Below are 15,010 nucleotides of genomic sequence, written 5' to 3' on the forward strand. Positions count from 1 at the left end.
CCACCAGGTTAGACAGGACTATAAAACAAACGATAACACACGTTCAGTCAAATATAGGAGACCAAATGGGCAACTCCTGCCCAAAAGCAAGATGAGGAAGCAGGAAGGGACAGGAAAACTGGACAAATGGACACAGGGACCCCGGGGTGGCTAGAGGGAGAGTGCTGTCACATTATGGGGATTGTAACCAATGTCACAAAACAGTATGTGTATAAATTTTTGAATGAGAAACTAACTTGAACTGTAAACTTTTGCCTAATGCACAATAAAATTAAACCAACAACCAAACCAGCCCCCATTTGGCTAACACACTGGAAAAAAGCAAAGCAAAACAAAACACCAGCCAGCTTCCACCAGGTCTTTTGAGCGGAATTACTTTAATGGAGAATGACCCGCGATGACTGCTAAGAACGGAGTCCACACACAAGGCCGCTGAGATCAAGCAGATGGGGCCTGCGCATGGACTCCAGCCTTGGTTTTCATACACCTATCGATCCACTTGAGGAAGGAGGTGACTTTGGTATAGACTCCGTATTTCCCCTTCCTTGCACATCCTTCTCCCCAGCTGACAATCCCAGTGACAAAATACGTGTCTTTGAATCGAGTGACGTGGGGGCCCCCGCTGTCTCCCTGACAGGCGTCTTCAGGTTTTGAGTCATAGCCTGCACAGAACATGTTTTGGGTGATTGTAAAGCTGCTTGACAGCTTGCATGTGTTTCGGTCCACATAGGGGACTTCCAGCATTTTGAGGATGGTGGACGCACGGCCCTTCTCGTGGGTACGCCCAAACCCACTGACAATCCCTGTTTTCTGAGTCATCAGTGTTGACTCAGCCCAGTCCTTCTCCGGTAGGCAAGCAGGAGCCACGTTCATCCGGAATGTGATGGGTGTCTTCAGTTTTATGACGGCAATGTCAAAGTCGTAGGTTTCTCTGACAAATTTGTTGTGCTTCAGTATAATTTCCACTTCATGTGCCATTTCATTGCCCTCTTCCTTTTCAGTGTTCCGATCACCTGGGTATGATTAAGAACATAACGATATTTAGTTCAGTTTGTGACCTAGCAGCCCTGGGTGGTGTTCAGGATTAACACGCTTGGCTGCTAACTAAAAGGTTGATGGTGGTTTGAGTCCACCCAGAGATGTCTCAGGAGAAATCCCTGGGGACCTACATCCGGAAAATCAGCCGCTGAAAACCCTAAGGAGCGCAGTTCGAGTCTGACACATATGGGATCACCATGAGCCGGAAGAATTTTGACAGAAAAAAAAAAACATTTTTTAATTTGAGTTTTGGTTACTTTTTTTTCTTTTTAAAAAATTTTATTGTGGTAAAATATGTAAAATTTGCCACTTAAACCATTTTTAAGTCTACAATTCAGTGACATTAATTACATTCTCCATCTTATACAACCATCACTTGATAAACTTGGTTACTTTTTAAATAAGTTAAAAATTTCTTTTTCTGATTAAAAAGTGGTATATAGTCGCTTCAGAAAATTTGAAAAATAGAGAAAGCATAAAGAAGCAAATAAAAATGACCTTTAATTTTACCATCCAGGAGCATACATTATTAACATTTTTGTATATATATTTAGTACTTAGATACTTTCAATTCATTCTTTCAATAAATACTTTCTGAAAATGTATTGTGTGCCAGGCATGGTGCTAGGTGTTGGGGAATTAAAACCTCTATGGCCCCTGCCCTCAAAGGTCTTATATTCCAGACCTGCACAGGCTAGTAAGGTAGGCACCAGGCACGTGGCAGATCAGCACTCAAAATGTGGCTAGCCTGAACAGAGATATGCTGAGTGTAAAGTTTCAAAACTTTAATATGAACAAAAAAAATGCAAAATACCTCATTTATACTTAAAAATTTGATTACACATAGAAATGGTAATATTTTGGATATATCTGGTTAAATAAGATAAATTAATTTCACCTTTTTTTAATGCTATTTTAATACGGCTACTAGAAAATTTAAAATTACATTGTGGCTTCCATTACATTCTTTATTGAACAGCATTGCTCTGGAATCTGGTAGAAAACGACATAATGAAATAATCCCACAAATAAATACAAGTGGCAGAGGTACTCGGTACACAGAGAGGGATTTAACCCAGTCGGGGAGTCTGGGAGGTGTCCCCGAGGAAAGGACAACTGAGAGAACGTTCTCAGGTCTCCTGCTGCCTGGAGACCTGAGAACCAGCAAGAAAAGTTCCGCACAGGGAGAGGGGCGTGGGCTAGCTCAGGGAAACCTGCCTTCTCCTCATCCTTGTCTTCCTTCTCTTCCTCCCTTCCATGAGCCCCTACCAGGATTTTGGTATTTTAGCATTGCCAACATATTTTGTAAGTTCTGTTATTGTCTTTAGGTGCTGTGGAGTAGATTTCGACTTAGAGCGACCCCATGTGACAGTAGAATTGCTCCACGGGTTTTTCTAGGTTGTGATCTTTATGGGAGCAGGTTGTCAGGGCTTTATCCTGCACAGTCACTGTGTGGGTTCTAACCACCAACCTTTTGGTTAGCAGCCAGGCTCTTAACTTTTGCGCCACCGGGGCTCCTTACTTATAACTTCTGGTGGGCTCTAAAAATAAAGTGACAAAGTGGTTACCCCTCTCCATGGTACCTAAAGAGAGTGCTGAGGGGCAGGCACTTACCTACTCTCACCTTGAACCGCTTGGCTTGGTGGAGACAGTGAGCCGCAGTGAGGATGTAGTACTCGTTCAGAATGGTGCCTCCACAAAACCCTTCGTTTTCCTCGTTTACAAGTAAAGCCTACAACGGGAAAGTTGGTGACTCCAGGCTTGTATTTGCAAAGCCAAGTGAAAGCTGTGGAAAGTTTTAGCCTGCCAAAGCAGACCAGGTTATGTTTGACTTTCTGAGAAGAGGAATTTAAAAGAGAGCCTTATATCCAAAGTCCTTGTCTTGTGAATGCCCCACTGTCTCCTCAACCCAAGCCTTCCTTTCCATTTCTCCTGCCTCACGCTGGTCTCACTTCCCACCTGGATTGGAGCTTCCCCCATGCCTATCAGCTGGTCTGCCAACAGTGAGATTTAACTTCCCTTCCATCTTGCCCTTTGTTGTCCTTTTCCCCTATTTGAGAGCATGTGGTATCTTCCTCTTGCCTCTGAATTCAAACCTCGACTCTTTATATTGGAATACTAGACCGAAACCAACTCGTTCCACTTTGTCCACGTAGCTAATTCTTCCCTTGTTACTCCCCAACACAGCTCCAGCCAGCAGACTTTTTCCTGATCTTGCAACCACCTTCCCTTTCCTTTATCCCATCGGCTGCTCCCACCTGCACTGTCTTGGCAATCCAACTGCTACACTTCCTTCAAGAACCAGTCATGATTTACCTCATGGAACCTTCCCCAACTCCAATCCCCAACGCACTCTTTGAATCTATAGCACAGGGTTTAGGTGGCTTCATCACACTGCCTTGTCTTTGCTTTGTGGACCAACTAATCGATGGACTTATTTATTTATTCAACAAGCATTTATTGAGGTCCTACTAAGTGCCAAGTGCTAGGTCATGTGAAGATGAAACAATGATATCAAGTTCAAAAGAATTTTTAAAGACCTTCACGACAAGAAGGAAGTAGTAGTTTTGGGGGTTAGTGAGGGGAAAGCCAATCTTTCTAAGAACTGGACATCAACTCTTCTTCCTAAAGATGGAAATAAGGCAATTTGCCAAGACTTGATCCCGGAAAATAAGAGTCCTAAATCACGATAGATCCAACGAGAATATTCTCTGATGAAAATCTCACCTCACGCCTTTGCTCACGCATTCCTTCTTCCTAGGGTGCCCCTTCCCATCATCTTCACCTCTGGAGCCCCATCAAAATCTTTTTTCAGAGCTCCAAATCCCAGTTGAGCTTCAATAATGCTTCCGTTGGTACCGCTTTAGTGATCCTCCCACACTAACTCGAATTGTGATTATTTGGGTAGGTCTTACCTCTCTTCCTAGATTTAAACTTCTGTATGTCAGAGAACCAGCTTAAACAATTTTTATATCCTATATACACTGCACCCTGTTCAGTACCTGACATATAGTAAGTCATACATACAACATACAATAAATATGTATTGAATGAATGATGAATACATTTTGAAATTTTCTTTCTTTGGGCTCTTTATAATTTAGAGAAATGGCTATGCTGCTTCTTTCTCTTCTGACCTTCACAGAACATAGAATAATCCTGGGCACACAAAACGTGGTCAATAAAAAACGTCTGATTGGAAACCAGCGGCACCGCGCGGTGGAGGGGTGAAGAGCTGAAACCCCGCCACTTCTCCTCCCCCTGCCCTGCCTCTCAACGCTCCTTCAACATCCAGAGCTTAAAGCCCCCAGAGGCCACCCTGGCGGGAAGAAAAGGGACACCCAGGTGTGCTGGAGGACGGGTCAGGCCAGCTCCTTCCGAGTGCACACCTGCTCCTTCCGAGTGCACACCTGGGCCTTCCGAGTGCACACCTGGGCCTTAGATTGCTGGTTCCCGGAGGCCTGGACTCTGGTGCCCCAACATTGTCCCCAGCCTGGCTCTACACCGTACTTGCTGTGAGTTGCTTTTGAGTGGCTTCTGGCTCATGGTGACCCCATGCGTGCAGAGTAGAACTGCTCCTTAGGGTTTTAAAGGCTGTGAACTTTCGGAAGCAGATTGCCAAGCCTGTTTTCTCAGGTGCGTCTGGATGGGTTCGAACCCCCAGTCGAGGGCTTAACCATTATGCCAGATACATGTTTTTTGTTGGGGACTGATGATGATTCAGGTAGAGCCTGACTTGGAGATGCTAAGTCACAGAGGAGACTCCACCATAGTTACCTGCCAGGGACACTCCCCCTCTTTGCAATCCCTCCCGCCCACTATCCGGACGAGGTCACTGGTATCCTGTTCAGGGAACTCCTGATTCAGGTTGAGCAGGTTGACAGGATTCTCTGTAGGGGCCAAGTCGTCAAGGCCATACTGCTTCTGGGTGGAGGTTTCTGGGGGGCTTCCACTGACGTTGTTGGCCTGGGCCAGCGACCTCTTATTGCGTCCCATGGTAAGTTTTCCACAGGGAAAAGGCTCTAAAAGAGAAAGAAGAGCCGTGGGACTTTAAGCAAAGTGAAAATCTCCCTAAAACACACAAGTCATTCCTATATAGTAGAACAAGCATTCAACTTCAATCTTTGAAGTTGTCAAGGATTTCATTTTACTTGGATCTACGATCAACAGCCATAGATGCAGAAGTCAGGAGATCAAAAGATGCATCACATTGGGCAAATCTGCTGCACGGGACCTCTTTAATGTGTTGAAAAGCAAAGATGTCACCTTGAAGACCAAGGTGCACCTGACCCAAGCCAGGGTATTTTCAATTGCATCATACACATGTGAAAGCTGGACAATGAATAAGGAAGACCAGAGAAGAGTTGATGCCTTTGAATTGTGTTGTTGGCGAAGAATATTGAATATACCATGGACTGCCAAAAGAACGAACAAATCTGTCTTAGAAGAAGTACAACCAGAATGTTCCTTAGAAGCAAGGATGGTGAGACTGTATCTTAACACTTTGGACATGTTGTCAGGAGGGATTGGTCCCTGGAGGAGGACATCCTGCTTGGTAAATACAGGGTCAGTGGAAAAAAAGGAAGACCTCAACGAGGTGGCTTGACATAGTGGCTGCAACAATGGCCTCAAGCATAACAGGATGGCGCAGGACTGGGCGGTGTTTCGTTCTGTAGTACATAGGGTCCCTGTGAGTCAGAACCAACTCGATGGCTCCTAACGACAACAGAACAAGCATAGCTTTGGAATCAGAGAGGCCTTGGGAAGCAGTCCAGCGTTGCCACATTAACAGGAATGTGACTTTGGGCATCCTACTTCATTGTTCTGAACCTCAGTTTCCTTATCTAAAAATAGGGGTGATAAAGAGTGAGGGCAAGCGTGTTCCACGTATGTGAGAACCTTCTGGGGTGAAGATAATGTTCCGTATCTTGATAGGGGTTGGGTTACACAGGTGAATGCAATTCTAAAACTCAGCAAATGTACACATCAGGCTTGTGCATTTCATTCTAGGTTAATTTTACCTCAAATGAAAACACAGTAAACAAATATTGACCTCTAGTTCATGGTAGGTGTATTGAAGTATTAACGGGAAGTACGCAAAACGGCTGCAAGTGACTTTGAAGTGTATAAAAGTATACAGTGGATCAATGGGTGTACTGAGGAACAAATAGAAGGCAGGTAAGGTGACAAAGCGAGTATACCAGTCCAGCTGCCGTCAAGTTGGCTCCAGCTCATGGTGGCCCATGCGTATCAGAACAGAACAGTGCTCCACAGAGTTTTCAATGGCTGTGACTTTCTGGAAGTAAACTGCCAGGTCTGTCTTCCGAGATGCCTCTGGGTGGACTCGAGCCTCTAACCTTTCTGTTAACAACCAACTGTATTAATTGTTTGCACCACCCAGGGACTTCAAAGTAAGATTGGTAAAATGTTAAAGACAGAATCCAGGTGGTGGGTAATAGGCGTTCACTGTAAAATTCTTTTGACTTTACTGTATGTTTGAAAAATTTCCTAATAAAGTGTTGGGGGGGGGTGGGGAAAGCGTTCCAGGCAGAAGCAACACCGGGTAAACAACTGGAGGCAAAAGACAGCAGTGTGACATAGGTTTGCATAGTAACTTCTAAAAAGTGTTGATGCTTGCTGTCCAGTCGATGCCGGCTTATGGTGCCCCCAAGTGTGCAGAATAGAAATGCTCCACAGGGTTTCCAAGGCTGTTACCTTTGCGAAGCAGATTGCCAGGCCTGTCTTCTGAGGCTCCTCTGGATAAGTTCGAACCCCAGCCTTTTGGCTAGTAGTTCAGTGCTTAACTGTTTGTGCCACCAGGATGTCCTTAAAGGCACCGAGCATGGGAGAGATACTCAGTAAATATTGGAAAGCTTTCTTCCTATATTATCACCAATTAGGGAAGAAACAAGGCAGAGAGAAGGGGCAGAACAGGGCAGGGGAAGGAGGGCAGGAAGGGGTGAGGCTGAGGAAGGGAGAAGTGTGGGCAAGGCCAGCAACGATGACAGGCAGTGGAAAACAGTCGATTTGGGAATAGATTTGAAGTGGCTTCTCTCGGTGTGTTTGTCTAAGGTCAGGTAAGCACAACTCGGTGTTGTATTTGTGTGTGCCCATGACCTGAAAGTAATTCCTTTCCTTTCAGTAAACTCTGGTGATTTTGTTAGCCTGCGATGAAGAGCTCTTGACTGTAGAGTTTGTTAGTTCTGTGGACATGGGAGCAAGTTAATGTTTGTAGTCGCGTAACTAACTCACCCACGATTTAGAACAGAGATTTTTGCACTAGGAATTTGTTCCGATTTTGTTTTCCAGCATCAGACTTTATTTTAAACTGATTTTATGATTACTCCTGGAATTTTAAATATTGCACGTGTATGTGAAGGAATGACCGTTTAATGTATTTTTAAACCAATTTTATCGATACAAATGTAAATCACATCGTCTTTTATTTGTTGAGAGATTCATGTAACATAATTGAAATAACACTTGAATGTTTTATTTGGAGGCATTTTAAAAAACTTTTTTTTTTTTTTTATTATGTCTCTTTTCAAGGAGCGCTTGTGGTGCAGTGGTTAAGTGCTTGGCTAGTAACCAGAAGGTTGGTGGTTCAAACCCACAAGCTGCTCTGAGGGATGAAGATGCAGCAGTCTGGTTCCGTAAAGATCTGAGGCCTTGGAAACCCTGCGGAGGCAGTTCTACTCTGTCCTATAGGGCCGCTATGAGTTGGAATCGACTTGACGGAAATGGGTTTTGGTTTGTACCTTTTCAAAGAAAACATTTAAATGGTCCTGAAGGAACAATATTATGAGAGAAATGATAACAGAATTGCTTAGAAGCAATAAAGCCTCTGAATAAAATAAAGGCTGTCAAGGAGGAAATTATGTTATGAACTGAAGTGGGCACTTCCTGAATGGTAACGTGCTCATGTATCACCTGGGGCTCTTTTAAAATGCAGGCACTGATTCAGTGGGTCGAGGTTGGAGCCTGAGCTCGGCTGCTAACCAAAAGGTTGGCAGGTCAAACCTATTCAGCAGCTCCATGGGAGAAAGACCTGACAATCTGCTCCCATAAAGACTTGTTGTTGTTGTTGTTGGGTGCCATCGAGTCGGCTCCGGCTCATAGAGACCCTATGCACAACAGAACGAAACACTGCCTGGTCCTGTACCATCCTTACAATCGTTGTTATGCTTGAGCCCATTGTTGCAGCCACTGTGTCAATCCACCTCCTTGACGGTCTTCCTCTTCTCCGCTGACCCTGTACTCTGCCAAGCGTGATGTCCTTCTCCAGGGACTCATCCCTCCTGACAACATGTCCAAAGTATGTAAGACACAGTTTCGCCATCCTTGCCTCTAATGAGCTTTCTGGCCGCACTTCTTCCAAGACAGATTTGTTTGTTCTTTTGGCAGCCCATGGTATATTCGATATTTTCGCCAACGCCACAATTCAAAAGTGTCAACTCTTCTTCGGTCTTCCTTATTCACTGTCCAGCTTTCACATGCATATGATGTGATTGAAAATAACATGGCTTGGGCCAGGTGCACTTTAGTCTTCAGTGTGACATTTTTGTTCTTCGACACTTTGAAGAGGTCCTTTGCAGCAGATTTGCCCAATGCAATGCGTCTTTTGATTTCTTGACTGCAGCTTCCATGGCTGTTGATTGTGGATCCAAGTAAAATAAAATCCTTGACAACTTCAATCTTTTCTCCGTTTATGGCCTAGAAAACCCTATGGGGCAGCTGTACTCTGTCACACGGGGTGGCTATGAGTTGGAATTGACTTGATGGCACCCAACAACAACAACAAGCTCCCAGGTGATGCCAAAATGGTCGGTCAGGGGGGCACACTTTGAGTAGCTAGCTGGGATCACTTTGAGGATCAAGAACTAGATTAATTTAAGCAAAAAGGATTGACTTCTCAGAAATTCTTTGGCCTGCGCTGGCCCCTGCACCAGAGGAGGGCCTTGTCAGTTAGACAAGACAAATTTAGTAACTTATTATTATGTCTAGGGACAGAAAACTCATCCACTTCTAGTGCCCTAGTCTCGCAGTTGCTCAGTTACCTGGCTTGTTTTTTATCCTTTGTGAAGCTCTACGTGAGATTTATTACGATCTGGCTTTTATCAAAGGAATGGAAAATAAATTTAATTCGCATTGGGGCAAAATAAATTGAAATCACTTATTGAGGGTCTTCTGGTTCTTGGTGTCCTGGCTCACTCCTGTCTCCCCACTCTTCCTGCACCCCAACACTTCCGTGTTTGCTGACCTCTGACTTGTTCACTCCACCTGGTTATCAAATGTGCACTGTTTCTCATCTACCTAACAGTGTGTCAGAGTGGAACTATGCTGGGTAAGGTTTTCAATGGGTGATTTTTTGGAAGTAGATTGCAAGGCCTTTCTTCTGAGGCACCTCTGGGTGGACTTGAACCACCAACCTTTTGGTTAGCAGCTGAGTACTTAGCCATTTGTACCACCCAGGGACTCCCTTTTAGCCACGATATGTCATAACTTCAAGACTCTCCTTCAGGCTTAGAATAGGCAAAAATTTCTTAGATAAGGACTCAAAAAAGCATGAAACAAATTAAAATTTATAAACTGCACTTAATCAAGAGTAAAAACTTATACTAACAGTAAGAAAATAAAAGGGCAAGCCTCAGACTGAAAGGCGTTATATACAATACACATATCTGACAAAGGGACTTGCATTCATAATATATAAAGAATTCTTACAACTCAATTATCAGAAGATAAGCAGCTTAATTTTTAAATATGGGCAAAAGATTTGAATGAACCCTTCATAAAAAAATCTATAGCCAATAAGCACGTGAAAAGGTGCTCAACATCTTTGATCATCAAGGAAATGCAAATTAAAACTGCAATGAGATTGGAATGGCTAAAATTAAAAAGACTGATAATACTAAGTGTTGACAAGGATGTGGTGCACCTAGAATGCTCATACAGTATAAAATGGTACAATAATTTTGGAAAATTGTTTGGCAGTTTCTAATAGAGTTAAATATATAAACCAAACCAAACCAAACCAAACAAAAACCAAACCCATTGCCATCGAGTCGATTCCAACTTATTGTGACCCTACAGGACAGAATAGAACTGCCCTGTAGAGTTCCCAAGGAACTGCTGGTGGATTCAAACTGCCGACATCTTGGCTAGCAGCCGAGCTCTTAACCACTGCACCACCAGGGCTTCACAGCTACCATGTGACCCACCTGTTTTATTCCCAGGTGTTTACCCAAGAGAAATAAAGATGTATGTCCACACAAACACTTGTGCACAAGTGTTCAAAACAGCTTTATTTGTATTAAACTGGAAATAACCTAAATATCCATCAACAGGTGAATGGATAAACAAAAGAATATTTAAGATGTATAAACAAAAAAAATAACTACTCTTCAGCAATAAAAAGAAACAAATTACTGATACACACAACAACATGGATAAAACCCAAAATAATTATGTTAAGTAAAAGAAGCCAGGCAGAAAATATTACATATGGTATGATTCCATTCATATGGAATTCCATAAAATGAGGCCGGAGGTGCAGTGAGGGATGGACTGCAACGGCATAGGAAACTTTCAGAGGTAATGTGAATGTTGTGTATCTTGATAATGGTGGCGGGTGAGTGGGTGATTATAGCCACCAAAACTCATTGGATTTTATACTTTAAATGAGTGCCATTTATTGTACATAAATGACAGCTCAATAACCTTGTTAAAAAAAAAATTATGTTCTCCACTGTTCCACAGGAGAATAGGACATTTTAGTTGCCCTTTGCATTGGAAGAAGCCCTCGTGGTGCAGTGGCTAAGAGCTCAGCTACTAACCAAAATGTCAGCAGTTAGAACCCACTGGCTGCTCCTTGGAAACACTATGGAGTAGTTCTACTCTGTCCTGTAGGGTTGCTGTGAGTCAGAATCGACTCGACAGCAACGGGTTTGGCTTGGTTTTGAGTTTTGCATTGGAAAGTCATCATTTATTAATTATGTTGAGTTTACTGTATGCCAGGCAAGATGCAACATGCTCTACATAAATCGTTTCCTAACTCACCCAAGAAGTTAGGTAATATCATGATTCTCATTTTTCAGATGGGCCTCCCTGGGTAGTGCAAATGGTTAAGTTGAAAGGTTGACAGGTTAGCTGAACGGTTGGCAGTTCCTTCTCACCCAGAGGCACTTCAGAAGAAAGGCCTGGCAATCTGCTTCCAAAAGGTCACAGCCTTGGAAACCCTGTGACATAGTTCTACTCTGCACACATGGGGTTGTCCTGAGTTGAAATCAGTTCGACGGCAACTAACAACACGACATTTTTCAGATAAGGAAACTGAGGTTAAATAATTCACTTGGTCCACAGAGCTAATGGATCTGTCTATTTCCAAATCTTTCAGTCTTCATATCTGAACACAACTATCTGAGTCCAAAGCTCCAGGTGCTGTCATTCCCCTGGTCCCTACATCACCCGCTAAGGCCCTTCCAGAACGCTCAGGATCAAACTGGCCCACCGAGCACCAGCGTTTGCTTCCCTGAGTCTGGCCCCGCGTAGCCCCACTGCGGTGCCGCCCCTCTAATGCTTTAAGTCCTACCTGTGGAGATGCAGGACTTGCCGTTGTCTCCCAGGGTGTACCCAGCGGCACAGGAACACACCACTGAGTTCCGCTCTTCGTTGCAGAACTGGTCACAGTCCCCATTGTCCAGGCTGCAGAGTTCACGTATAGCTGCATGAGAGAGACGCGTGTTGACCCGGAGAACGTGATGAGGGAAACAGGCCGAGGCTGGCTGGGGGCATGGGCCTGGCCGGACCCAAGGACCACACGGAAGGACTCTCCATGGGGAATTCACACCTCCAGACCCTGCTGTGTGCTTTGAATTAGCCAATACTCCCTAAGCCCATGAAATAGAGTGTCCTCCCTCCTCAGACCCTATTAAAGGCTGAGCCCAAGTCCGTTCCCACTCTCTCTGGTTCTCCCCTTCTTCGGCACCCATGCGAACACTGTGTGTTCCCTTCTAGGATCTGTGAGTAAAAAACTGTCATTTCCTTGTTTTGGCTGTTGAATGTTAGAGTGTGGCTTTGTATCCAAGGGAAGCCCCACTTAGAATCTACGCAGGTGGTCTCTCTCCTGTCCCCCTGGGCGGCTGTGTGCTTCCTCCTACATTGGACTCCCATTTACCTGCTCATATTTCTCTAACATCAACACACCTGCCCTGAAGAGGGGTAAGCTCTTTGGAAACAATGTGTTCAAGCAGAGGCTGGGTGCAATGACCATCTTGGTCCCTTCCAACCCTAAGGTCAGTTGATTCTCTTTGGAATAAAGGCACTCAGTAAACATGTGGTGTGATATGCCTTTGGCCTGGCAAGTGGGGTGGGGGGAGGAGACTATAAACCAAAAAATCCATGGCTGTCAAGTGGATTTCCACTCATGGTGCCCCCATATGTTTCAAGGTAGAACTGTGCTCCATAGGTTCTTTAATGGCTATAATCTTACAGAAGTAGATTGCCAGGCCTTTCTTCCACAGCACTGCTGGATAGATTCAAGCTGCCAACCTTTTGGTGAGCAGCCAAGCGCAAACCATTTGAGCTACTCAGGGACCTGGCACTAACCTCTAAATCTTCTGCTTTGTTTGTGGTTTGGTTCAGGGCTATGGATTAAGGCTGTACCATGAAAACTCTGCTTTGAGTATACAGCCTGGCAAATCTTATTTGTTCACAGGCCTTAGTCCCTAATATATAAGGTTGGTTTACCTCAGGAAACTCTTCTTCAGAAAAGTTGATTTCCTCAGTCAAATCCCATAGGCTACTGTGGCAAGTGGAATTAAGACAAGCCCAAAGGCGCACAGCACCAAGGGTGGCCTTATTTGTTCTTCGCTGAGGGTCACAAAGTTGGATGGTAGAAAATCATACTTTGGCCCTGCAGTTAGGTGGAGTTTCCTCTGAAGTCCAACTCCTCCTTTATTTACTCATCTTGCCAACAAAATACAATTACTGAGCACCCACCATGTGCCAGATACTGCACTGGGCGTCGATGAGCAAGACCAGGCCCTTCCTTCCTCCCCTGTCTTAAGGTGCTTCAGGAGCACACCAAGAAACACGGCAGAGAGCACACTGGCCAGAAGGAAGGGTGACGCATTGAGGCCTTTGAACGTGTATCATGGAGACCGAGAACTGGGCTCCAGTCCTGACAGGAGGGAAGGGCAGGCAGTGAGGTGGCTTGGAACCTGCGTTGTGGAGTCAGGCTGACCCAAGTTCAGAAGCCAGCCCTTCCCTCGCCACTGATTTAAAGTCACTTTTCTTGTTTGCAAAATGGTGGAGATAAAACCTCTCCATACGGTTGGAAGAAGAGGTATGTAAAGCTCTTAGCATCGTGCCTTGACATGGCGCTGTGGTTCCCTCAGCAAATGCTTGGTTTCCAGGGATCTGAATGGTCCCCAAGACCGGGGTTGACTGCCTCTTCCAGCAGTTTAGCAGCATGAAAAAGAAGGAGGGCAGACTCATCCAAGCTGTCTCCAATGTACGTCAGATATTAAACTTCAAACTCACACTAATGATGCAAGCCTCTGGAGATTTACTTTCCATTCCTCCACTTGGGTTTGGATTAAAAAATAATTACAGTGCAAGATCAATTTTACAAAACATTCATAATGGCCTGGGAACCTGTTTGACATTGTTTCATAAATTAGCCAAATGGTGTGCAGGAGAAGTGGCTTTGGACTTTTAATGGAGTGATATATAATTGATGCTCCCATTAGGAAAAATTCAGTTTAAGAATATGTTCTAAAGATGATAAAATGAAGTAACTTGAAAGAAATGCAAATCTTTCTCCTTAGAGAAAACGGGTCTAATACAACCTAATTTTTATGAAAAACTTAATCACCACAATTAGAGAAAAATCTTAGTGATTTTTTTCCATGCGGAATTAATTAAATGAGTCAAATTTTTATAAGTGGATAATCCTCGCTATTCAACGCTGATGTTTTTATTGACAAAGGTAATTAAAAGAAGGTGATTCAGAATCATTACACATGATCACGAGGAATATGACTAACAAAGCAACGAGGAGTACATTTTACTCAAAGAAAAAGACAGTCAGTTCTTGTTTATCTATTAGTGGGTCATATGCTTCAAGAATATCCAGCAGTCTCTTTCAGAGGAACACAGGGGTGCATGCCTCTCTCATTGCACCTCAAAATGAATGATTGGGAGGACTTATTTTTTGGCTTTTTAAAAAACTTTTTTGCTATGGAAACCCTCGTGGCATAGTGGTTAAATGCCACGGCTTCTAACCAAAAGGTCACCAGTTCGAATCCACTGGGTGCTCCTTGGAAACTGTATGGGGGCAGTTCTACTCTGTCCTATAGGGTCACTACGAGTTGGAATTGACTCGTCGGCAATGAGTTTATTGCTATAATGGCACAGTATCCTGGAGAATAAACTTGACTTTACAAATGAGAAATAACGTAAGATTGTTCCATTACACACTTTAGCTTCTTCCCTCTTTCCCACTTTTTACTCTTTGGGTAATTCCCCTCTTAAGGGCAGTTCTACTCTGCCCTATAGGGTCACTATGAGTTGCAATCAACTTGACGGCAGTGGGTTTGGTTTTTGGTTTAAGGTGCAGTAAGAGGTGGAACTTACTTAATTCACAGTTTTTGCCTTCGAACCCTTCCAAGCAGGTGCAGGTGTACTCCCCGAGGCCATCTTGACACTTGCCCTGATTCTGACAAGGATTGCTTTCACACTGATCGCCATCTGCAAAGACAGGATTTGGAAACCAAAGTTTGCAGACAATTTCCATCCTACTGGAAATGACTTGGCTGTGTTGATCTTGGCACACACTTTGCAGATAATTTCCATGACTTGTAATTCCCCCCTGTAAATAATTTCTCATATCTGGATTTCACATTTACCACCACCTTTTGTGGCTCTGTGTACGTGATGCACTGCACTTGGGTCTTTGGCCATGTTCTGC

At 44.0% G+C, this 15,010-nt stretch overlaps 1 protein-coding gene across 2 annotated transcripts in view; it reads right to left on the reverse strand.

Annotated features, from left to right (window-relative positions):
- Positions 1-358: 358 nt before the first annotated feature.
- Positions 359-15,010, reverse strand: part of F10 (coagulation factor X) — a 34,976-nt gene continuing 20,324 nt past the window's right edge. For both annotated transcript variants that reach the window (XM_064275209.1, XM_010594039.3), the window contains exons 5-9: positions 14,677-14,790; positions 11,630-11,761; positions 4,816-5,060; positions 2,653-2,770; positions 359-1,013 (exon numbers count right to left, since the gene is read on the reverse strand). In XM_064275209.1, the coding sequence (XP_064131279.1) occupies positions 439-1,013; positions 2,653-2,770; positions 4,816-5,060; positions 11,630-11,761; positions 14,677-14,790 (1,184 nt within the window). In that variant the 3' untranslated portion in view covers positions 359-438. The remainder of the gene's footprint in view (positions 1,014-2,652; positions 2,771-4,815; positions 5,061-11,629; positions 11,762-14,676; positions 14,791-15,010) is intronic.

This window comes from Loxodonta africana, chromosome 23, assembly GCF_030014295.1.
Source record: "Loxodonta africana isolate mLoxAfr1 chromosome 23, mLoxAfr1.hap2, whole genome shotgun sequence".
Lineage (NCBI taxonomy): Eukaryota > Metazoa > Chordata > Mammalia > Proboscidea > Elephantidae > Loxodonta > Loxodonta africana.